Genomic DNA, 26,122 nt, shown 5'->3' on the forward strand with positions numbered 1-26,122 from the left:
CTGCAGGAGAGAGAGAGAGAGAGACAGAGAGAGAGAGACTAATGTGTTTTAACTGATGTCTAACCCTAAACCCAGACCACATATATCCCAAGCTTACTGTAAGCAAGCCCAAGCCCTAATCTGTAGCCCAACCCCTACCCAAACACCCAGTCCTAAACCCTCAACATATCCTAATTCAATCCCAATCACAGCTCTAGGACAAATCTAACCAAACCTAAAACTATAAACACCCATAATCCTATCCTTCCCTTACTCAATCATAGCCTAATATTTACAACAACAACAAAAAAAACCCCAACCCTAACTCAAGCCTAAATCTTAATTCTAATCGTAATTTAACCCTAATCCATCTTAATACCCAAGAAGAAATCATTTTCCAATTTTTCCGAACAAAAATCTACTTATTCCTTGTCATTTCTGAAAATAATACATTTCATTCATAGTTTATTTTAATCAATATTGGGACATTTACTGTTCACAAATGACTAAAAACATATCCACACAGATACACACACCTTTTTATTAGACATCAGAACCGCACTAATTATTATTATTTCTGCCGGAAGATATTATTCTTACAGCCTTTGTGTACATATAATAATTCTTAATTGAATTAACAATTAAGTCATAATTTATTTTTTCCATATTTTTGGGACAATAGTAACAAAAGGGAAAGCAGATCAAAATAAACAAACTTTCAACAAACACTATCAGAGAATATTAATAATCGACACACAATAGAAACACAATGCAAATTAATTAATTAATTAAAGACTGAATAATCCGAATAATTTCTCAATAAATTCGAATCTTTGCTAATAATTTCATTTGAATAATTCACATTTTCTTCATATTCTGGATCATGTAGTGGCCCCAAAACCCACCATTTTAATTTAAAACTATAATTTCAATTATATAATTTGACACCTCTATCTTTTCATGTTACTCATCTACTGCTGTACGATTGCTCACCTCATCACACTCATATATATTTAGCTGAATTGTTATTTTGAGATAAAAGTGGAGGTAGTGTCGATTCACCCTGCGTGACGAGTTATGTAACTGGATGAAAAACTTCGAGTGGCACAACTAAACTGTCCAGCTTGCCTTTTTTTATACACAGACACTTTTAATAAATCTCACAGACACATCTATATATCCATAAATGATGGATCTAATAATCCATCTAATAAATGACTGAATGTAAACTTCAGGGGGAAGAAAAAAACTACACAAGCTGTGAACAATCACTATTTTGTTCTAAACTGGAATGACTGTAGTACATTTCTATGAACATGAATGAATTTTATTTTTATTTTATTTATGTCTCCAGAAGGAAGGAAGTCTATGGGTTGGATATATTTATACCTCTTTTCCAGTGGCATCGTGCTGGAGTTTGTTCACTGTTTAGAAGAAAATCCACAATGAATGAGTTGGCTTTTTTGATTTCCATTTCTTATATTAAACACAATGCTGCCTGAATATGTGTTGAAAGTGTTGCATTGGGATGAACGCTGTGTTGAACTAAACTTCTTGGGATTTTTTTTTTTTTTTTTTTTTTACCTCCAGCTAGGAAAACTCATCAACCCTGAGATCAGGGAATGGCATTACATCACTAGGACACTCATCTACTATATATACAAGTATTTGCCTTAGATAAATAAACACGCAGATATATATTCTCTTGTTAATCTATAACACTGACTCGACAGTTTTTGAGGAGATGAATACATTTCATCACACTTCACTCACTGTGCTGTTGCTAACATTTTTTTCAAAACATACTCTACAGCCTGCAGTCAAGTGCCGCAATGGACTACACTACCCAGAATGCAACACCACTGATACGATGGCAATGGCAAGTCTATTTACTCTAGACATCTAAAATGGTGACATTATGACATGATATCCATAGTTTACTCACTGATGGAAACGCAATGGCCCTGGTTTCATGATTAATTGTGACAATTACAGAAATGTACATGTACTTATTAGGGTCACGGGGATCTGCTGGAGCCTATTCCAGCACACATTGGGCGAAAGGCAGGGGTACAACCTGGACAGGTCACCAGTCCATCACAGGGCCACACATATAGACACACACTCACACTCACTCACTCCTATGGGCAATTTAGAATCACCAATCAACCTAATGTACATGTTTTTGGACTGTGGGAGGAAACCGGAGTACCCAGGGAGAACATGCAAGCTCCACATAGAAAGGCTCCTGCCTGTTCGAACCCGGGATTCGAACCCAGGACCTTCTTGCTGTGAGGCAACAGTAGAATGTATTTTCACACCGAGAGTGTTGTAATATGTGAAATATCACTCCACAGAACTACTATATTACTTCTTATGGATTACTTGCCGAAAAAAGAAATACATTACTTATCACATAATATGTATTATCATACTACGCCGTGTTCCATTTGATCTGTAATCACAGAAACAAACTTGAGTATTAAAATAAAGAGCGTAGGCTGTATGAGTTCAGGCTTTATAATTTAGAATCCATCTTCCTCTGTGCTCTGTCTTCTGTCTTTCAACTGATAGTGACGGCGTTTCTAAGGATCATTTACAAGTTATATATGTGCTACAAATGATAATATTAGCTATACCTGATTACTAAACAGAGCTATCAGGTTATACCATTATATATCATTGCCATATCATTTCCCATATTTTTCTTGATTCAGTTCCATTACTCGTGCCTAATCGCATGAAGAACAAGTACGAACAGTCATGTTATACGTTTGGGTTCTTGCAAAGTAGCGACAGTTCTTATGACATCAAGCTGACACCGGAGGTAGCAGGTATGCCAGAACTGCGTACCCTTAGATGTGTACGCTACTGAGCATTACTCACCTGTTTCCAATCTCACACTGCTCAGTTTTGCATTCTGCCCCTGATAATGAACAAATCTTATTATGCTGTTTTTGACTTTTTATTTAAGTCCTATAAGTTGTCTGTGCCTTTTTTTTTTACGATGTTTGACCCTCACTGACTTTGATCTTAAACTTCCTGCCTGCCTGTGGGATAATAAAACTACACATCATCTATTACACCTAGCTTAAAACTGGCTAGCTGAGTGGGTCTCTGCCACAAATCAGTGCAAATACAAAGCTGCATTGCCTTCTGACCCCATATTGGCTTTCTCACCTTTAAAAGAATGACTGGAAAATGGTAAGGAAAGAAAAAAAAAATCATCTTGTGCTTTTTTTTTTTTATGGACAAAATGACACACCAGCACCATGCCAGTGGATAAGGGCTAATAAAGGATCTAGGGATTCCACTCCTGAGAAATAGACATGAAGTGTTTCAGTCTTCAGCAGTGACCTGGTCCTCCGGAGCTGCGTTAGGGTCCAGGAAGTCCGGGTGCTGCAGGTCCTTCAAGTATTTATTAGGGGTGATTGCGTGTGTAGAACCTGAAAAGAAAGAAACGTTGCATGATGCTTAATTTTTATTACTGTAAGAGAAAAGAGTGTGTCTGTTTCATATAGTGGCTGCGCTGTTAAACTGAACTGGTGCTGCTTCACCTTCATTACAGGAACGACGGACGAGGGAACGACTGTCTATAGCCGCTATAAAAATTTCTCGCCACACAGTAAAAATGAATTGTTCTCCAGAAAACCTCTGCTCCAGCCACAACAATGCTTCTCCTGCCAAGAGACTCACTCTTATCTTTTTCCCTTTACTCCTTCAAAAACAGAGCTTTTATGCCGTATGCATGCAGTAAAAGCAGATATATAAGCACTTGAGAAATACTTGAAATGATCTGGTGTTAAACGAGGTCACGGAAAAGAACAGCATTTTCTCATTGCTATTTTCTTTAGCGGCCGTTCTTGACATTTTATGTTCAGAGAGCATACAGGTGTCACATTCACTCCACAACCGTTCTCACCAATAAGAGCCTCCCATTTGCCGTTGGCCTGCGTCACCTCGTAGGCGCAGCGCATTTCGCTGTAGGTCACGCCCCCGATGATGAAAACGATGACCCGAGGACCTGTTCGCATTTCTCCTGGACTTTTATTCTTGTGCCAGTTTCCATACCGTGCACTGCAGTGAGAGGAAGAAAGCATCAGGAACAAGAACAAGTGTGTGTTCTGTGCTTGTGTGTATGTATACATGTGTGTACTTTAATCTCACCTGGTAGCCGTTGTGGTTTTGCACGAGGCTGTACGTGTAGAGATGTATGGATATTGTTTTGGATCCAGTTTGTCTTCGATGGCATCCTGTAATAATGATTGAACAGGAACAAGTTGAAACATGGGAATGGAAAGAAGAGATGTGTGAGGCTGCAGAACCTGCAGAAGCTGTACCTCCATGATGTCTTTCACCAGAGGAGTCCATCTGGAGAGCTGGTAGGTCTGCTCGCTGATTCGTTCCTTACGATCAGCTTTCTTCTTTCGTGTTGTGGATTGCTACAAAAATCAAATCAATCAAATAGATAGATAGATAGATAGATAGATAGAGATACAATGATCTCAGTACCTTTGCATGCCCTTAGCACCAGTGTGTGTGTGTGTGTGTGTGTGTGTGTGTGTGTGTGTGTGTGTGTGTGTGTGTGTGTGGAGTTTGCATGTCTTGGGGGTTTCTTCCAGGTACTCCAGTTTCCTCCCCCAGTCCAAAGACATGCATTGGAGGCTGACTGGCATTTCTAAATTGACCTTAGTGTGTGAGTGTATGTGTGATTGTGGCCTGCGATGGACTGGCAGGGTTTACACTGCCTTGTACCTGAATCTTCTGGGATAGGCTCCAGGTTCCTCACAACCCAGTAAGATAAACAATAAACGGTGTAGAGATTGTATGGAGGGGTGGATGGATGGATGGATGGTTAGATGGATGGTTAGATGGATGGATGGATGGATTGGGTGAATGGATAGATGGATGAGAGGATGGGTGAATGGACAAATGGATGAGAGAATGGATGGATGAATGGATGGATGGATACATAAATGGATCAATAAAAGGAGGGAGGGGTGGATGGATGGATGGTTAGCTGGCTAATTAGGTTCAGCTAGCATACTCCAATTACAGCTGTGTGCTCAGTTGTAAAGCAAGCAAATATAGGCTAACTAACTTTAGTGATTAGTTTTGGATTATTTTACGACATCTTGTTATTTAGTTTCATTCACGTGAGCACAATGGCTAACTGTGATTTCGTGTTAGAAAACGTAGGTAAGGGAGATTTCATTTCTTAGTAAATCCATGTGGATCATCTTTGTAGGGATTATACACAGATACTACACAACAATTAGGTACATGCTTCTCCATGGCAACAAACTGCTGAACATTTTACAGGTTGACATGGAAACCTGCCAGTCAGAGATGTTTCAGAGATGATTCTGCAATTAAGAAGGTATGTAGAGAAAGTGTTTATGAAAAAGAAATGCTGTGTCGTAGCTGGATGTGGACCTGTAGATGTGGAATTCCACCTTTGTGTTTAATAAACCTAGAACAGAGTGGGACAAACTCACTTCTGAGATGATGGGCACTCCCATATGAGCCATGTTGGAGATGATGTCACTGTCCTCTGGAGGGATCTGTGCATGCTGAAGAAGTTTACAGAGGTTCTCCTCAGTTACACCTAACACATACAGAAACGATGAAAAGCTACCACAAGGTATCACCAGGAACAACAACATGTGATTGATGCTCAGGTCATTCACACAGGAAATAAGTTTTTTCAGGCTGGAAAAAGAACTCGAACCATTTTTGAGGAAGATGTAGAGTAGAATGATGCGGATCTTGTCAAAGATGGTGACGTTGGAGTCCAGGAGGATGGGCACTATCGCTCTCATGGGGTCTTTGAGCTTCTCTCCTTCTGCATCTGCACCCATGGCCATGTCCTTTCAGAGATAAATAGAAAGAAAAAATAAAAGAAAGAAATTCCATTAATCATTAAATGTCCTTGAAATTTCAGCAACACACAGAAAATAGATTTTCACATACATAAAGCACTTTTTTTTGCCTTTTTCTGTCATGCCATGCATATACACTAGCATGTACTTAAAACACTTAGATTTTTTTCTTTGCAATTTTAAAAAATGAAAACCATTCAGAAGCTCTGCTTTGACCATAAATATAAAAATGGCCTCTAGTAATTGGTTGTTAGATAAACGTTTTTTCCCCCCTGCCGAGTACATTCGCTTTCATTACTGAAATGCTATGAAGTTTGCATTTGACAAGTTTGTGATGTTTTGTTGCAAATAAATAAATAAATAAATGAACAGATCCTAAATTATGTTCCAGGAAATAAATTCAGCCATGGTTGCTATGATGAAAATCCTAATATTCCTAAGCTTGTGAAAATGATCCTGTGGTGGAAATGTGCTTTGTGAAATTGTGTGTGTGTGTGTGTGTGTGTGTGTGTGTGGGGCTCACCTGCTCCACACGGCAGAGTTTGTCCACTGTGCCCTGGTAGTGCTTCATACAGTCCTCTGCCAAGTGCAGGTGAGTAGAATACTGTAAAGAAAAGACAGAAGATCAAACCTGTCTGATTCATCCTGAGGTTCTGCACTTCTGCTCACTTTCTGTTGCTGTGGGTTGTGCCACATGGAAACACTAACGACTTTCACCTTTGCTTTAGTAGACAATCTCACCTGAGTACTTTAAATACATACTTACAAAACATTCTAAGCTCTACCTTGCTCAGCTCTTTCTGGTACTGCGGCATCTTCTTCAGCATCTGGCTCAGCTCCTTTAGGGTGGTCTATAACGTGCAGAAAAAAAGTTAAGCAAAGTGTAGCATCCGAAAATAAGCGTTACTGTAGACGTATAAGAAAAAGTAGCTGGTGCACCTTCTCTCCTGTGTTCATCTTTTTACTAGAAGAGAATTCCTTTAGCGATTTTGTCACAGCCCTGTGAGGAGGAAATAAAGAGTAACAATGAGCTTAGGTGATATATCCATGGGGGGGTTTCTCCACAACATCCTCCAGGTTTCAGTTATTCAACGAATTATCATGGTCATAAAGTCTTCATTCATATACTAATTGCCTCTTTTAAGTATCCAATGATTTTAAAAACATCTGATAGCTAAATGGATGTTTTCGCTGACGTGCTTGTTTAGCTTCCACAGCATTATCATTGCACCTAGTGGTCAAACATGAGAACTACAATAAAATGCTAACAAAAGAGGAGTCACGCTGCTCCATGAAGTTAACAAAAGGATTGCCAGTTCCAAGCCAAACAGCTAGTTTAAAAATACTCCAGCACCGGGATCTTGTTTTATCGCAAATAAGCAATTAAATCAAAATCTAAGGCAAAGTGTAGGTGCAGACAAGGTGTGTGTGTGAGGTCTAGAATGATTTCTACCATAAGATATTGACAAGATGAAAATCCAAATCATTTGTGCTAGCATCATGTCTTTTGTGTGGTTTTTAAGATTGACTGAAGATGGACTAAAAATTGTAATAAAACCTGGCAACCCTGGTCAATAATATTGAACACAACACAATGGTGAGTGGAAACTGGTTCAAACACAGTCTAAATCTACTCAACTGTATGCTGGATGATTATATGTTGTTGACTCTCAGCTGGCTTTTATTAGTTAGTCTAAAGAAATTGGTCATTAAAGAGATTATAACACGGGCGCATTATTTATTCCTACCCTGCGTTCATGAACTGGCACTCAGACTTACGTAGAGACTTCAGCGATGTGTTTGTGCCTGAGCGTGACCCACAGGTCATCATCCTCATCCAGCAACACCTCCTTCATACGAGTGTCTCCTATTCCAGTTGTCTCGTATCTGATTCAGACACACAAACGTACTAATTTTGCCTAATTTCTTACTAAGAACAACAAATGACATGGGCTTCAAGCATTATAGGTGACTTTATAATGATGAGAGTTTACTTGTAGACATCATTCTCGATGGGAAGCAGGTCATAGGCCATGGCCTGGAAGGTGAGCTCGTGTAACAGTGGCGAGACTGGATCGAATCCTCTGTCCAGAATCAGCAGCTGAGAGCGAGCCTTATCCGGTCCCTGAGAGATAAAAAGATGAGAGATAGGATTGAACTGACTTGCTTTGTTTCAGAGTTATTTGCATAATGTCAGAGGAATTTGTTCAGGGGGTTTGGGTAATGGCTCTTTTAATTTCCCTGACTCACCTCACCCATGGTGGGATCATCAGCTTTGTAGCCATCCAGTTTGTCCTGCAGCATCTGAGCCAGAATGGCATTGTCTTTATACTCTCTGAAACACACACATACACACACACACACACAAACACTGGATGAATCTGGGTGAAAACAGAAACTTGTACTAACTGAACCCAGTTTAGATTTTCTGAATGTAACAGTTAGCTAGCAGACACGATTAGCCTGCTTCTTGGCACATAATGTCCAACGCATACTGTAACATACGTCGCTGGCCTTCTTTCATGAGTAGCTTACTGTATTTACCATCAGATCTACCATCAGAACCATCATAGAAACAAAAAAATCTACCATTACAGGCAGCAAGTGATAACAGGAGTGACCTAGTTTGTGGATACAACATTAACCGTGATGATGTATGATCTTTAGAACTGGTGATAAATTCCCTTGTGTAAGACTTTGTGGTGTTTTATTATAAGAAAACTATTATCACATTACTCTGTTATTCGGATTTGATGGTAGAAGTTCCAGATAAGCGTTCTCCTGTTGTAGTAATAAATTATGGCTTTAGCCAGAATACGTTACTGTGTTATTGTTCTATAGGTACTGGAAAGGGTATGTGACATTTTTGACCTTGTGGGGACATTTGGCTGGTCTCTGTGAGAAAAACAGCTTGTTAAAAAAAATAGAGAGAGATACAAAAGGTTACCTTCTGTGTACTGACATTAAGATTAGGCTTATATTTAAGTGTAGCATATCATTAATTAGATAATTGTAGTGAATGGGCCTCACAAGGATATTAAGACAAACGTGTGTGTGTGTGTGTGTGTGTGTGTTCTTACCCTCTGTATCTGACTGCTGGATATTCTTTCAGGGTAGCACAGAGGGTGGCGATCTGCTCTGCCAAGCGCTCCAGCATCTGTTTTTTTACATCTGCCTTAAATGGGCTGTAAAAGTCCTGAAAGACATTGACTCTGTCCACAGAGAACACCTAGAGAACCACACACACAAAATTTACATGAATTCTATCAGTAAATGATTTCAATGTTAAACAGAGCAATCATACTGACTGTATATATATATATATTAGAGTTAACTACTGAATGAATTTAAAATGACTGTGAAACACAACCTTAAACACTTTACTGTTCGACAATAGGAAAATATTTGTATAAGAACCAATGCATAGAGACTAAGTGAGAAAGTTGTACAAAATCTTTGCACTTGCCTCACTGCTATTAACTACTAACAAATCTGTGTACTTACTTAGTATTAAAGTATCATATAATAGTATTTGAGGTGTCTTTATCTAAAGACTATTGACCGAGTGTCACAGCCACCATGAACAACTCCTCCCAGACCACCAGAGGGAACTCATTCACATTGCTTGAACTTTTTCTTCTTTTCCTTTTTGGATTGTTCTCAATTGTTTTTTTTTGTAGTCTGTTTAATCGTCCAAATTAAGTTCTGTGTTTTTTCTCTCTTTGGCGGTTGGAGCATTACATCATATGCTTTCTGCATTGCGAATAGCTTTTGTTTTCATGTTTAGGTCTTCTTAGGCCTTCAGCATGCGTTCATAAGCTAGGTGATTTTTGGTGCGTTTTTTTTTTTTGTTGACAGATTGGTGGCATGGGAGGTCTGTTCTATTTTTAGCCCGAGCTTGGTGGCACGACTTCCTGTGAGGACCCTTAACATGGAATGCATGGCTTGGGTCAATTCTTTGTAAGCAGCCATACAGTTTCCATACGCTTCGTATTGAGAATATTGGTAATATATTGGGTGGCTAGAACAGATTATCTGCATTTACATTATTTCTTATAGGAAAATTCATATCGCAATACAAATTTTCGCCTTAATCCTTAATCCAAAACGGATTAAATTAAATCCACTGTATAAGGAATCTTACAATATTTTGTATGGAATAGTGGTGTATGTACTACCAGACTAGCTCACCTACAAGAATTTACGCATTTTGCGAAGAAACTTTGGAATACAATGCCTTGAATTATCCCTTTAAAAAACAAACCAAAAGAGCAGCCTTCTATTCTCTCAGATAAAAACGACAGATGAGGCAATTAACATGAGCATCTTAAATGACTGACAGTTATGGAGGTGTTTGGAACTCTTCTCCTAGATCCTTGTCCTCTTCACCCATCTCACATATTTTAGATAGGAAATGTTCTCTCCTGTACCGTTTAGCATAGACATGTTAACAGCTTTTTTCTTGCAAAACTCCCTCTCTCACTCACTCACTCTCTCTCTCTCTCTCTCTCTATACATATGTTTGTGTGTGTATTTATGTGCATATATATACTTCAGTTTAGACTGTGTAAATATATTGTAGTTTAACCCCCAGTACCCCTCTAGGACTAGACATTATTGCTCTTTGGGTCATCAGGTTTGGACAAGTACAACCTAATCCTGTAAAGTAGTAGATTAAAGCATGTTCAGTAAACCCCTTCTGTGTGGAATAATCTGACCCATCCCAAGTCACATGACCCCAATCTGTCCCACATCTAAACAGTCTTTCACTGGCTGTGTTGATGACAGGATTTTAGCCAATGGGCTGCAGGATTAGGGATGAGTTAGGGCCGGTTACTGCAGCTAGTCGCAGGATTTATTATGGAGGATGACAGTAGAGGATTGAAGAAGAGCCATCTGGAATATTCCATCAGGAGATCAGAGCTCCTCCATTCACACTGTGCAGACACTAACCTGTGACTCATAGGGCAGGAAGGCGACGTTAATCTCAGTCAGAGTCTTTATCACTTTGGCTGCTCGGGATTTGGTGAGGAGGCTGAACAACGAGTCTGGAACCGCTGGAAAAATGGACATAAGAAATCTGTTTAAAAAATGGAGAATAAAAAAAATCATCCTCAAACTTGCTGGTGCTTTCTAGAACAAATGCTGTATTATTCCTTAAAAAGCTAATCTACAGTGATTTCAGCTGTGATTCTGTGGTCTTTCTTTCTTTCTTTCTTTCTTTCTTTCTTTCTATTTCTACTTTCCCATATATCCATTTCTTTCCAAATTTTCTTCAACCTTTCCTTTGTTCCTCTCAACCTTCCTTCCTTCCTTCAATCTCTTTCAACCTTCCAATCAATTATTTCCATTCATTCTTCCCTTTCTTTATCCTTTCCTCTTTTATTCCAGGCACCATTTCCTTCTTCAGCTTTCACATTTGTTCCTTCCTTCCATTCTTCCTTCCTTCCTGCTACTACTTTTCTTTCTTTCCTTTCTTTTTTTCTACCAACATCTCTTTCTTTCACACATTCTTCCTCAAGTTTTTAGAACTGTTGAAAAAATTAAATGGCTCTTTAACTCTTCAGTTTACTTTATATTTCTTTCAAGCACGGTCGTATCTCCTTCCAGAAATGCGAGGTACAATCAAAGCTGCATTAGAAGCCACATTTGGTGGTAAATATCAGTCAGTGTAGCTTGTGGGGTTTATTCTGACTGCTTGATCATGTGACCTTCATGTATTTTTTTTTAACTCAACTTGGAAGTGAGGCACAAACAACTGGTAAAATGAACAAACTAATAGTTTTAAATGAATCAGGAGTCAGGGTGAGATGTTTTTCAGAACTCAGGGTGAGATGTTTTTCAGGACTTAGGGTGAGATGTTTTTCAGGACTTAGGGTGAGATGTTTTTCAGAACTTAGGGTGAGATGTTTTTCAGGACTTAGGGTGAGATGTTTTTCAGAACTCAGGGTGAGATGTTTTTCAGAAGTCAAGGTGAGATGTTTTTCAGAAGTCAAGGTGAGATGTTTTTCAGAAGTCAAGGTGAGATGTTTATCAGAGGTCAAGGTGAGATGTTTATCAGAAGTCAAGGTGAGATGTTTTTCAGAACTCAGGGTGAGATGTTTTTCAGAAGTCAAGGTGAGATGTTTATCAGAAGTCAAGGTGAGATGTTTTTCAGAAGTCAAGGTGAGATGTTTATCAGAAGTCAAGGTGAGATGTTTATCAGAAGTCAAGGTGAGATGTTTTTCAGAAGTCAAGGTGAGATGTTTTTCAGAAGTCAAGGTGAGATGTTTATCAGAAGTCAAGGTGAGATGTTTTTCAGAACTCAGGGTGAGATGTTTTTCAGAACTCAGGGTGAGATGTTTTTCAGAACTCAGGGTGAGATGTTTTTCAGAACTCAGGGTGAGATGTTTTTCAGGACTCAGGGTGAGATGTTTTTCAGAACTCAGGGTGAGATGTTTTTCAGAACTCAGGGTGAGATGTTTTTCAGAACTCAGGGTGAGATGTTTTTCAGAAGTCAAGGTGAGATGTTTTTCAGAAGTCAGGGTGAGATGTTTTTCAACACTTAGAGTGAGATGTTTTTCAACACTTAGAGTGAGATGTTTTTCAACACTTAGAGTGAGATGTTTTTCAACACTTAGAGTGAGATGTTTTTCAGAACTCAGGGTGAGATGTTTTTCAGAACTCAGGGTGAGATGTTTTTCAGAACTCAGGGTGAGATGTTTTTCAACACTTAGGGTGAGATGTTTTTCAGAAGTCAGGGTGAGATGTTTTTCAGGACTCAGGGTGAGATGTTTTTCAAGACTCAGGGTGAGATGTTTTTCAATACTTAGGGTGAGATGTTTTTCAGAACTCAGGGTGAGATGTTTTTCAGAAGTCAAGGTGAGATGTTTTTCAGGACTCAGGGTGAGATGTTTTTCAACACTTAGGGTGAGATGTTTTTCAGAAGTCAAGGTGAGATGTTTTTCAGGACTCAGGGTGAGATGTTTTTCAGAAGTCAAGGTGAGATGTTTTTCAACACTTAGGGTGAGATGTTTTTCAGAAGTCAAGGTGAGATGTTTTTCAGAAGTCAGGGTGAGATGTTTTTCAGAACTCAGGGTGAGATGTTTTTCAACACTTAGGGTGAGATGTTTTTCAGAAGTCAAGGTGAGATGTTTTTCAGGACTCAGGGTGAGATGTTTTTCAGAACTCAGGGTGAGATGTTTTTCAACACTTAGGGTGAGATGTTTTTCAGGACTCAGGGTGAGATGTTTTTCAGAAGTCAGGGTGAGATGTTTTTCAGGACTCAGGGTGAGATGTTTTTCAACACTTAGGGTGAGATGTTTTTCAGAACTCAGGGTGAGATGTTTTTCAACACTTAGGGTGAGATGTTTTTCAGAAGTCAAGGTGAGATGTTTTTCAGGACTCAGGGTGAGATGTTTTTCAGAAGTCAAGGTGAGATGTTTTTCAGAAGTCAAGGTGAGATGTTTTTCAACACTTAGGGTGAGATGTTTTTCAGAAGTCAAGGTGAGATGTTTTTCAGAAGTCAGGGTGAGATGTTTTTCAGAACTCAGGGTGAGATGTTTTTCAACACTTAGGGTGAGATGTTTTTCAGAAGTCAAGGTGAGATGTTTTTCAGAACTCAGGGTGAGATGTTTTTCAGAACTCAGGGTGAGATGTTTATCTATGCAAGCACTTGGGGCATCTCAGAGAGCAGAAATGTGTTTGATATCAACATTTACTTTGAACATTTGTGTGGGGAAAAAAAAAACGAATCATTTTTTAAAGCCCAAATTCCATAAAATTTTTTGGCCTCTGGGAAAAAGAATTTTTTGAAACTGTAACACTTACAGACATAAGAGATATCAGTCGTTTCAGAGACTTACCATCTGTGAAGAAGACATGAGCTCCTCTGTATGCCGGGGAACGGGGATCTCTGAAATCATTAATGAGTCCCTCCACAGACTGTATAAACAAACAGTCAAATAAAGAAATAAATTGTACAGTGTTGGGGAATTCTTTGTAAAAGAAATGTTCACATTCATCCAAAACATATTTTAGTATTTTGATTAAAATAGTCGAGAGCTCTGTCTGGAACTTTGCTCTGAGAGTACTGTAGGTCATCAACTACAAGCTAGATCTTTTTCATCCTCTTTAAGCTATTCATTGAGGCCTCATGTTCCTTGTATTAGGGTGGAGTCATCCTCAAGAAATTAGGTGTACAGTTATATGGTTCTTTTGGTGTACACACCCATTTGTGAAAAATGACTCATCTGACTAGATCACTTTTTCCACATCTCTATAAGCATGTACATTAGGCTTAGTAATGACAGGTTTAAGCACTGAAGCCTGATAATAATATCCCTCTGTAGAGCTGTTGACAGTCTGATCTCATCTGAAGAACGTGTTGTTCTTCACACTTAATAGCTCTGTGGTCAAACACAACAATTTCCAGACCAGCTCCCAGTCTTTCCCATAGCTCTAAATGCAGATCTCACTAATTACTCTTCTTATTGAAACACCTGTGTGAATGAAACCCTGATAATAATTGAGCATGATGCACTTTTATTTGCTTAATTGCAACTGGGTTTTTTTCCCTTTAATTTGTCACCCTTTGGTATATTCTTTGTTATAAAGCAGAATGTTAATATAGACAGGATCTTTTATTTTATTTCCTCATACAGTTTAGGGCTTAAAACAGAATCCTGGGTTATTTTGTTTCATGTTTCACACTGATCATACATTACACCGGGTTAACAATTAATCCTAGATATTTATAATTTGACATTTCACACTATACATTCCTAAACCCTGGGTTACAGTACGCTATATTGCCAAAAGTTTTGGAAATTTCTCCAAATCCATGGCTGATGACATCACAAATATGCAAATAAGTACACTATATTGCCAAAAGTTTTGAAACACTGAATTCAGGGGTTGGGCTCGGGCCCTTAGTTCCAGTGAAAGGAACTCTTAATGCTTCAGCTTCATACCAAGACATTTTGGACAATTTCATGCTCCCAACTTTGTGGGAACAGTTTGGGGATGACCCCTTCCTGTTCCAACATGACTGCACACACCAGTGAACAAAGCAAGTTTGGTGTGGAGGAACTTGACTGGCCAGCTGAAAAGGGCGGGCCAACTTCATGTTACATTCATGTGCAAAAAAATTTGGACGTCTGCCTACCTGCACATGAATGTAACATGAAGTTGGCCCGCCCTTTGCAGCTGGCCAGTCAAGTTCCTCCAGGGGTCATCCCCAAACTGTTCCCACAAAGTTGGGATCATGAACTTGTCCAAAATGTCTTGGTATGAAGCTGAAGCATCAACAGTTCTTGTCACTGGAACTAAGGGGTCAAGCCCAAGCCCTGAATTCAGTGTTTCAAAACTTTTGGCAATATAGTGTACTTATTTGCATATTTGTGATGTCATCAGCCATGGATAGATAAATTGAGCATGCTACCACTTTATATAACCTCTTGTCTCTTGTTTTGTTGCTAAGCATCTAGCTGTTACATTTACATCCTCTACACAGGGTTAAAGGCTAGGTTTAGAACAAAAACCTGGGGTTAAGTGCAGTCTTAAAAAACTCTTTCTTGTCTACCCAGATCATTATTATACAACAGCAGAAGGAATTGATGCAACTGTTTAGTTTTCTGAGAAAATCATCATAAATAAACATAAATCACTGCCTTTTTATTATGGACTAGTACAAGATGATGAAACTGGTGGTAACAACCTCATCCGATGGGGTTAAAAGATAAATGGCCTCCATTGTAGGAAGGGGTTCACGCCGTTTAGTGATGTCCTCAACAACTGAGGAAGAAAAAGGGCAAAAATATATTTAATATCACAACCAGGAATAGGGTGTAAATTAGTGTGCCAGAAATACTGCAAGTGTGTGTTTATGTGTCTGTGTGCGTTTTTATTGCGTCTTATTGTCTTTGTAGACAACAAATGTTCGCAGTGTATATAAATGGGGACCAAGGAGTCTTGCTTTTTTAGTTTAAAGTACAAAATTAAAAAAAAATACTACATTTTTATTGACACCTATTACAGTTTTGTTTCAATGTATTTATACCACAGTGCTGTTGCTTAAATCTGATTGGTCAACAAGGTGTTGGTTCATTTTTTATAGCAGCAAAATCACAGGTTTATATTTCTTTGCTTATGTCATATTTGTTGTTGTGTCAGATTATAAACTTGTATGGCAGATACATAAGCTAAGGCTAAAAACCCCTATATAACCTATAATCTTCCCAGCTTTGGGAATTTGCTGTGGTATAAGAGGAATAAAACACTTCAGGATGTGCTGCTAGTGGAAACTTATTGGTGAAGGTGTTGGACTACTGATCACAAGGTTGTCCACCAAGCTGGGCCCCTGAGCAAGGCCCTCAATTGCTTCGTTCCAGATATGTTCTCTGCCAAATGCCAGAAATGTAAATGTAACTTGAGAGTTAAATTTGGGGGATGTACAGTCACATGTTTACAATAAAAGCACGCTCCAAATGTTTTATTCCTTACTCTGAAATGTAAATAGGTCTTGTGAGCGCATCTGAAATAAATAAATAAATAAATAAATAAATAAATAAATAAATAAATAGCCGTAGGTGACCATCAAGTCTATCTGCTTGAACTTACTTGTGATTCCTTCAGACATAATATCTGTCATTTTACAGCAAGAAGACACCATTCTCATGCTCAGTTTGTCTACCACCAGCACCTAAGGTAGAACGTACACCACACACAGCTCATGACAATGCAGACTGGCTTTTCACTGTTCAGCGCATAACAAATGCACTGCAAGTGACACATTACATGAGCCGAACAAAATCTTGACAATTTATTCTTTATTCCCATCAGCCCTTGAGGAGGAAATTTACCTTCCATTCTCCTTTAGTTTTCACCTTTTTGATGACGTCGTTCATAATCTCTGCAAGAGGAAAGCACAGATCTGAGGACGCAGGTAACGTGTTATCTATCCGAATAAAAAGAGATTTACAAGAAAAATGGACTACATTTTGAGTGTAAATTGTGTTTTAATTTAACACGTAACGAAACAACATTCTGTATGAGGTGAGAAAATATTGTGTGTAGGTTTTATACATATCGCTGAAGGCTGTAAACAGGATATAAAAGAGGTTGAAGGAAAAGGAAGAATGGACATACTAGTTATAGAAAACTATAAATATATTTATCATGGTGCATCATATTAATATCTTATTTGTTGCACTAAAGGCAAATATTATAAATATTACATTTTTATGAGATTTTTGAAGAGTTTATATTTGATGTTCAGCTCTGCTGTAATTTGGAAAGTGGGTGATGACGAGGGCATGTCAGCCACACTCTAAATATATCAGTGTGTGTTAAGTGTCTCACACTTGCACATATTGACACACACACACACACACACACACAGTCAGGTTCACACTTGCAGCGTGTGAAATCACATGCAGCTGTGAGGCAGAACAGAGTCTGAAGTGGGACTGATTTCCAGACTGTTTCTATGGTGAATACTTACATATAATGACTAAAATTATTTTTAAAGCTGAAATGATTTCTGCTATTCGATAATAAATGTGATTAGCCCAGCAGAAAGAATAAGGAAAGATGCAGAAGGTCCATACAGTATGCTGTTGTCTTGAACTATAGCAGAATAAAGTCAAGTACAGAAATATTGGAACATATCAAGAAAGAAGAACCCATAAAACTTAAACCAAATACAAATTTCCTCAAATTAATTGATTTTTAAAAGTTATTGTAAAATCATGGGCGGCAAGGTTATTAAAATCGGGTTTTCTGGTAAAAAAAAAAAAAGGGTTCTTAGGTCAGACATCTCACTATCGGCATGTTGCAGGGTTTCATCTGCCAGGAAGTTAAAATGTTACTAGCTACATATGCTATTTATTTTGCGTATTCACTTTCCGAAAGAGTGTCAATAATTGTGGAGCTCACTGTAAACTGTATGTAATCCATGCTTATTAAGTGCACCACTACTAGCTTCACAGTGAAAGAAACAGAGAAAAAAACAAAAACAGCCTGGCCAAGCTAAGAAACATTTTATCTGTATCTGATGCAGAAAAGCTAGTTCATGCGTTCATGACCTCCTCCAGAATGGACTACTGTAATGCATTACTAGGTGATCTACATCTTCAGTAAACAAGCTACATTTAGTCCAGAATGCAGCCGGCAGATTTCGTACCAGGTCAAGAAAATGTGATCATATAATCCCAATTCTATCATCCATGCACTGGATAAGTTTAGAATCGATTACAAACGGTTGCTACTTACTGTACTTTACAAGGCTTTAATGGTTTAGCTCCTACGTATCTAACACGTTACGATCCGTCACGCTCTTTGAGATCACAAAACTCTGGACTTCTAGTAGTTCAAAGTCCACTGAAGGTGGTACAGCGTTTTCCTATTTAGCTCGGAATAGCCTTCCTGACAGCGTTAAGGTTTTTAGACACACTCTCCCAGGATAAATGTAGATTATCTCTTTAGCCAGACATACACATAATACCTACCATAACCTTGTGTTTTGGTACATCTAATAAAATGCACATTATCATCATTTTTCCCTGTCACAGTCGCCTCAGGCATGGTCATTATGGATAAATACAATGCAATATTAAAATTGAACTTTTTGTTTCTTATGTTCTGTAAAGCTGCTTTGAGGCAATGTCCACTGTTAAAATTGCTATACACATAAAACTGAATTGAACATCCACTAATCAGCCGTGACTCATTAAGGATTCTTATTGGATGAGTATTTAATTAATTATCTCATATACTTCAGTGTCTTGCCATTGATTGCGTTTGTACATCATCAAGCTTTATATTCATGTACAGCTACTTATTCCTAATGCCTACGGATGGACTATGATTCGATACTAAGCTCATTAACCACTTCATTTTCCATTTACAGTCAAATAATGTGGGATGCAATGTCATGTTGGAGACATGGCCAACAATTAGGGATGGTACATTGCATTTTAGGGCATTGTGTTGGAATGCGTAATAAGGTCATTGTAGTGGCGTTTCTGTATGCCGTTACAATGCTTCAAATACATCACGTCATCCAACCATCCATTTTCTGTACTGTTTGTCCTTCACAGGGTCACAGGGAGCCTGGAGCATATCCCTTGGGCATAAACACACACACACACCCATTCACACACTACGGGGAGATTAGAGATGCTAATCAGCCTACAATGCATATCTTCTGACCCAGAAACGAAACTCCCAAAGCACAGGGAGAACATGTAACCTCCAGATGCACAGGTTAGAGTCATAAGGCAAACCTGTTAACCTGTTAAGTCACTGTTCCTCCCCTAGATAAGGTCATTTTAAAGAAATAATCGTATCTAGTTCACTGTGAGAGACACAGCAATCACTGCCCTAATCTCTTTCCAATCCTCTTGCCTAGTTGTCTGTTATTTCAGTGCTCTCTCTCTCTCTCTCTCTCTCTCTCTCTCTGTCTTTTTTTTTCCTTCTCTCTCCATTTCTGCTACGATTTGAAATATTGTTTACTTCTAGGAACTGTATTATCGTGGCTGTGCAGATAATATTGATGCACAAACACAAAAGTAAGCACAGTTAACATGCTGCATGAATACAGATTTCCACTGGTGCTTTCTGGGTAGAACCGACATCAGAAGCTAAAGGACCCATTTAGGTTATCCATATTAAAAAAAAAAGCCTTGTATAATCTGAGCTGTTACATTTCACACTACGGACTGCACTTTCCTTATGAACAAGCCTTCAGGTTGATAGATGCCCTTTATGATCCAGTGTACAATTAGTTGAATTGTAAAATAAATAAATAAACATAGCAGATTAACAAAATGATTTATGATTGCTTAAATATTGGCAAAGCATGTAATGATATAATGGCTCCCCATCTTATCTTATCCCACAGGCTACATTCCAATTGTTAGAGAACAATCTAGGCAAGTCTGACATTTTTAATAGGGTCATTATTTGTCTTTGGGGATGATGAACTTACAGCTATTTAAATATTTTAATGAAGTGCCTGAGGAACTCAGATCATAAGAATGTTGTAATTCTTTATGAACCCAAGGGGGTCTTTCTGGGTTTTGACTAGACACCAATAAGGAATTAATCAGCCATTAATAATAATAATAATAATAATAATAATAATAATAATAATAATAATAATAATAATAATAAACGTTGTATGACAGGGATATTAAATGCTTGATTCTGATTGGTCAGAAGCTGCTTATTGATATTCTATAACAGTCATATATATATACATACATACATATACATATATATATATATATATATGCAAATTGCTGTGGCATAAGAGAAATAACACATTTGTGTGTGTGCTGTTACTGTTAAATAATCAACCTCTACAACAGCTTTGAAGAACAGCTTTGGTTTCTTATGTCTGTCTCTTCCTCAGACCCGTTGTCAGAGTGTCATGGTTATAATGAGGTGATGACAACATCCACAGAATCCTGTTACCTTGAGCACATTCACCTCCTATGAAATATTTGCAATGTTTCACATTTCACATGGTTTGACAGGAAGTTGCGTCATCTAAATGTTGTGAATATTCCAGAAAGAAGAAAAGTAAGTTCTCTGATTTTTGTAATAAATTTAGCTCTTTGTATAGTTTTATTGTAGAGTTAGCAATTCTTTTTGTAGATTTAATGGTGCATGGCTTATTAAAAGTTAATGTTTTAATTCATTGTTATGATTTACAAAGACTAAATGACATCCTTAACTGTTACTCCAATGAATAGGTTTGTGATCTTATACAAACACTTTTGGTTTTGTGACAAGACAAAGACTACAAAAAGCAGGGGTTTTTTTCTAGGGTATAAATTATTTCCCCATTGTCGTCGAAAAGGTCGGTAATGTTAGCAAACATGTTAAGAGTATAACAAAATCTTTCTCCAAACACAAAGCTTTAATGTTGTGCCTGAGTCCAGGAACTATCTAGCAAGGCGCGCGTCCTCGCGCCTCGCCTCTTGCTGCGCGCCCCCGAGAAACCCGTCCCGTGTCTAATCGCCTTTGCAAAGTGAACATTTTTGCACGAGGAGGAAACGACCCTGGTATTAATAAAGTAAATATTAATAAATTAAGATTAATAAAATAAATAAAATACGAGGAATGTTGAATTTTATTTTGTTAAAAGTAATTAGTTGTGACAGGAAGTGACCTTGTTTCAGAAAAACGGCAAGGTCTTGGTCTCTGTTTCATTAATAAATAAATGCCAAATGGAAATGTGAACTTTATCTTTTAAAAAGACTTAAAGTGTCTTAAGGTGTCCAGTGAATAACTGCGTATTTGCCCCAAATCATGTTGTCTCCGGGTTTCTAGGTAAGTACCACACTGCTGATGTAAATGCATGTCCAGTCAGGGTCAAACTCAAACACTTATTTATTTCCTATTTATAATGCTATTCCTACTGTCCAGCAGCTCTACCCAGGGTTTGTACTCTAACAAAAAGCAGCCGAGCTTTTTCCTAATCCCAGGCATAAAGTTGCCAGATTGGAGCTACTCTTTCAAGACTAAACCAAATGTTTTCAATGAACCAAACTGTGCATTTTCATATGGAATCTCATGTCCTGGAAACTACAAAGATTGCAAGTAATATTTTTTTTCCCTCCCAAACATAACGTGATTTAATATAAAGGGCGAAAAGTTAACAATCTGGCAACAGAACACGCGGATTACTGCGAGTGAACATCCGCTTTATCAGCTGGACAAGGAAACGCAAATTTATTATTAAACTATATTATAACAGCATTAATAATGACATGAACCATAAAGCACACAACTTTTTCGTTCAGTACATCAGAATAGTGTTGATGCGTATTGCGCAATAAATGCAAATTATTATTTTTTTAAAATCAATTAATATGACATTTTAGTCTTCATTATTGCCACGTGAGATAGTAATCTATACAATATAAATCCAGTGCGTGTTGTTTTTAGGACAGTCTGTCCCCCGGTATTTATTCTTTCATCATTTGTTGGCGCAGAAACGCATAGAACACTATTCCTAATCCACTACAGCTTCACAAACACAATGATGTGCAACACCATTAACAACTTAAACTATTTATAAAAATAAACCTTGATTGATTTCAAACAGACTTACTTTCTCCGACAATCGCTTTTAGCCCGAGAGGAGCCATGATCCACAGTGCGACTAGTCCTCTCTCTCTCTCTCTCTCTCTCTCTCTCTCTATCTCTTGCGCGCGCGCGATCTCTCTCTCTGTGTGTAATCCTTATCAGAATCCAAGCTCTTCACCAATCTTCTGTTAAGGTGCAATAGCATTCTGCACCAACACCAATAACCAATAACAATAAAACAATCATCATTATCATCCTCATCCTCATCATCATCATCATGTTGTCTCTTGGTTTATAAGAAAGTAATTGTGAACAGATGTAAATTGCTTGTCCAGTTAGGGTCAATCCCTATTTATGATTTAATTCCTATTTTCTAGCAGCAAAATCCAGGGTTTGTACTCCAAGAAAGTCAAACAGTCAAACTCTTTCTAATCATATAAAAATAATGATAATAATAATAATAAGAAGAAGAAGAAGAAGAAGGAGAAGAAGAAGAAGAAGATGAGGAATAAGAAGAATAAAACAAAGAAGAAGAAGAAAGAAGAAGCCGAAAAGAAGAAGAAGAGGAAGGTGAAGAAATAATCAAAGAATCGAAGTTTTATTGTCATTGTACCATTTGCATTTACAATGAAATTTAAAAGTGCCAACCAGTCAAAGTGCAGCAGTCATACATACAAGAAGAAGAAGAAGAAGAAGAAGAAGTAGAAAAGAAGAAGAGGAAGGTGAAGAAATAATAATAATAATAATAAAATAGTAGCAGTGGTACAATGCAATAATATAGTAGCAGTAGTACAGTTGTCATCATCATCATCATCATCTCTCACTCACTATTAGTAACCATTTTATCCTGTTCAGGGTCATGTTGAATCTCAAGCCTAAGTCAGGAACACTGGCTGTGAGGCAAGGAAATAACCTGGGTGTAATGTCAGTCCATCACAGGGCACCAGATACACACACTTACTCACCCAATCATCATTCAGTATGGAAACACTACAGCAAATAATAATCTTATTATTTCCAAACATGGATACATTCTAGGAAACTGGGAGCCAATAAAGCATCAGCCATATTAAGGCTGCATATGAAGATTTGATGTCTCACCTACACTGACTACTCGTTCTTGAATAGTGGATATAGGATATACGACTGAATTTGTCTCTGTTAACCTCCCAAATAAACATAATTATATCACAGCACTGCATTCTCATTTCTGCTTGGTGAGAATGTGTTGAATTTCTTTACTACAGCTCTGAGAGTAGGTGTGGCTACCAAGCAAATCATAGGTGTGCTCAAACTATTATATAATGATTTTTTTATGACAGTAATAGCATAGACAGGTATGTGTATGACAAAGATAAAAAAATAATAAACCTTGTAATTGTTTGACAAAGTGCATAGTTGAAATGTATGAACCACATCAGCAGCCTTTTTTAATTTATTACGCTTTCTATTATATAATTATGCATCTAATGAAATTGCACTGTTGGAATGCCAGAGGTCTCAAACTGTACAACATACTAAGTTAAAATATATAGATAATAACACAACAACAGGGAAGCCAACATGTATTACACATTATATGGTTACACAACCACAATCTTTGGTCCCCAATAAACAGGTAGCGAAAGTCGGAATTTTATCAAAAGTTTAAGCTCTGTTTCCGGTTAAAAGTACACTGTCACTAAAATTTGGATGGATACCAGTTCCCTGTGAACTTATGTTTAGGATGAAACCAAAGCATCTGAGACTAAAGGGTGGGTTAAACAGACACTCTGTCTCTGTCTGCCTGTCTCTTTCTTTCTCTCTCCAACTTGGCCATAAACACTGGTCCTAAGAAAGGAAATGCCTTGATAAAACTCCTTGAATGAAGTGAATAACACTGATGATCTCCTCATCATGGCACCTGTTAGTGGGTGGGATATATTATGCAGCAAGTGAACATTTTGTCCTCAAAGTTGATGTTAGAAGCAGGAAAAATGGACAAGCGTAAGGATTTGAGTGAGTTTGATGAAGGGCTAAATTGTGATGGCTAGACCACTGGATCAGAGCATCTCCAAAACTGCAGCTCTTGTGGGGTGTTCCCGGTCTGCAGTGGTCAGTATCTATCAAAAGTGGTCCAAGGAAGGAACAGTGGTGAACCGGTGACAGGGTCATGGGTGGTCAAGGCTCATTGATGCACGTGGGGAGCAAAGGCTGACCCGTGTGATCCGATCCAGACGAGCTACTGTTGCTCAAACTGCTGAAGAAGTTAATGCTGGTTCTGATAGAAAGGGGTCAGAATACACAGTGCAGAGCAGTTTGTTGCATATGGGGCGGCATAAGTGCACACGAATCAGGGTGCCCATATTGACCACTGTGCACCCCTGAAAGCACCAACAATGGGCACATGAGCATCAGAACTGGACCACAGAACAATGGAAGAAGGTGGCTTTGTCTGATGAATCGCATTTTCTTTTATATCACGTGGCTGGCCAGGCGCGTGTGCATTGCTTACCTGGGACATGGCACATGGCACCAGGATGCACTATGGGAAAAAGGCAAGTCGGCGGAGGCAGTGTCATGCTTTTGCAATGTTCTGCCGGGAATCCTTGGGTCTTGCCATCCATGTAGACGATACTTCGACATGTACCACCTACCTAAGCACTGTTGCAGACCATGCACACAAATTCATGGAAACGGTATTCCCTGATAGCTTTGGCCTCTTTCAGCAGGATAATGCGCCGTGCCACAAAGCAAAAATGGTTCAGGAATGGTTTGATGAGCACAACAACGGGTTAGAGGTGTTGACTTGGCCTCCAAATTCCCCAAATCTCAATCCAATCAAGCATCTGTGGAACGTTCTGAACAAACTAGTCCAATCCATGGAGGCCCCACCTCGCAACTTACAGGACTTAATGGATCTGCTGCTAACATCTTGGTGCCAGATACCACAGCACATTTTCAGGGATCTAGTGAAGTCCATACCTCGACGTGTCAGGGCTGTAAAAGGGGGATCAACACAATATATGAGCAGGTGGCCATAATGTTATGCCTAAACGAAAACGTTACATTTTAATAGTCAATTTCTCACTACAACCACCAGATGGAGCCAAATTTACATTTTAGCCTTTACAGCTTCACTAAGCTCCCACGTGTAGTCTATTTCGTGTGTTTAGCAAGTATTTGGCAACGTTCGCCAGCTTGGTGTCAAAACTTGTCAATAATAACATGGATTACGTTATTAGGCCTACTATTATTTTTCCACTTGTGGAACAAGTCTATTGCAGAACGTTATGTGCGGTGTTGGTGCGCAGGCGTGTTTGTAGGAGGAGGAAATATTGAGTGATATTTTTTGTACATTTAATTGTCAAGCATGGATTAGTTCCTTAAAACCTGTGTGAATAACTGAACCCTCGCCTCGTTACGTCACTACGCGTTACGTCACAAGTTCATATCTGGTCAACTTTTTTTTATTGGACTTTACGCGCGTATCCTGTACTTTACGCATCGATAAGTGTGAGATGTCTGTGCTGTACTTTATGAACGCGTCCGAATTCTGTTATGTTTAGGACGAAACCGAAGCCACACCCGTGATTAAAGGGTGGGGTTAAATATACTCACTCACACACACACACACACACACACACACAAAAATACACACACTCTCTCACATTAGAACTCCACCTTGGCCACAAGCGCTGGTCCTAAGAAAGGCAGGGCCTTAATAAACCCCCATCAATCAGAGTTGAGGGTGTGTCACATACGAGCTTCATGATGAACTGAGCTTTGGTTCCTTGTGACTCACTTCATCGCTTCTCCTCTCTCTGGTTTTCAGCGTAAGCGACCGACTTTGTGTTTCATCGCAGGGGGAAAAAGTCTTAAAAGTTGTTGTTGTTGGTTTTTTTTCCCTGAAACTAAAGCGACTGGATATATCGCTGATTTGGTCGCCATGGGGGATTTGATCTCAAGCCACCTGGATGAAGGCAAACGCGAGATCATTGCAGGTGAGGATTTCTTTACAGATCTGATCAGAAGCTTAGGTTTAAAGCAACAAAACCAACACGATGCGCAAATGCGACTCTGCGTTTCGGGGTGAAATTGTGGATCACCTTTGATAGATTTACATTTTTGTGAAACACTGAATGCCAAAATGAGCTCAACACAAAGTGCACTACTTTGACTCTTGTTTTTGGTGTAAAAACCTA

General features: G+C 38.6%; 2 protein-coding genes across 4 annotated transcripts in view; one reads left to right on the forward strand and one right to left on the reverse strand.

Annotated features, from left to right (window-relative positions):
* Positions 1-471: 471 nt before the first annotated feature.
* stxbp1b (syntaxin binding protein 1b) lies at positions 472-22,041 on the reverse strand. 3 transcript variants are annotated; one of them, XM_058375571.1, is made up of 19 exons: positions 21,964-22,023; positions 16,703-16,752; positions 16,461-16,542; positions 15,559-15,635; positions 13,706-13,784; positions 10,815-10,918; positions 8,942-9,090; positions 8,112-8,196; positions 7,856-7,986; positions 7,641-7,748; positions 6,801-6,861; positions 6,647-6,712; positions 6,385-6,465; positions 5,711-5,849; positions 5,478-5,587; positions 4,320-4,421; positions 4,147-4,232; positions 3,902-4,056; positions 472-3,425 (listed from the first exon to the last, which is right to left on the reverse strand). In XM_058375571.1, the coding sequence occupies exons 1-19, from the start codon at positions 21,998-22,000 to the stop codon at positions 3,319-3,321; spliced, it is 1,809 nt and encodes a 602-aa protein (XP_058231554.1). In that variant the 5' UTR covers positions 22,001-22,023; the 3' UTR covers positions 472-3,318. The 3 variants fall into 3 exon arrangements, with proteins under 3 accessions (XP_058231554.1, XP_058231557.1, XP_058231555.1); XM_058375574.1 differs by lacking the exon at positions 16,461-16,542 and having other exon boundaries at positions 21,964-22,041; XM_058375572.1 differs by lacking the exons at positions 16,461-16,542; positions 16,703-16,752 and having other exon boundaries at positions 21,964-22,018.
* A 3,543-nt stretch (positions 22,042-25,584) lies between these two features.
* Positions 25,585-26,122, forward strand: part of niban2b (niban apoptosis regulator 2b) — a 40,291-nt gene continuing 39,753 nt past the window's right edge. Inside the window, exon 1 of the mRNA XM_058375008.1 lies at positions 25,585-25,921. Within this exon, the coding sequence (XP_058230991.1) occupies positions 25,867-25,921 (55 nt within the window). The 5' untranslated portion in view covers positions 25,585-25,866. The remainder of the gene's footprint in view (positions 25,922-26,122) is intronic.

Source organism: Hemibagrus wyckioides, linkage group LG22 (genome assembly GCF_019097595.1).
Source record: "Hemibagrus wyckioides isolate EC202008001 linkage group LG22, SWU_Hwy_1.0, whole genome shotgun sequence".
Lineage (NCBI taxonomy): Eukaryota > Metazoa > Chordata > Actinopteri > Siluriformes > Bagridae > Hemibagrus > Hemibagrus wyckioides.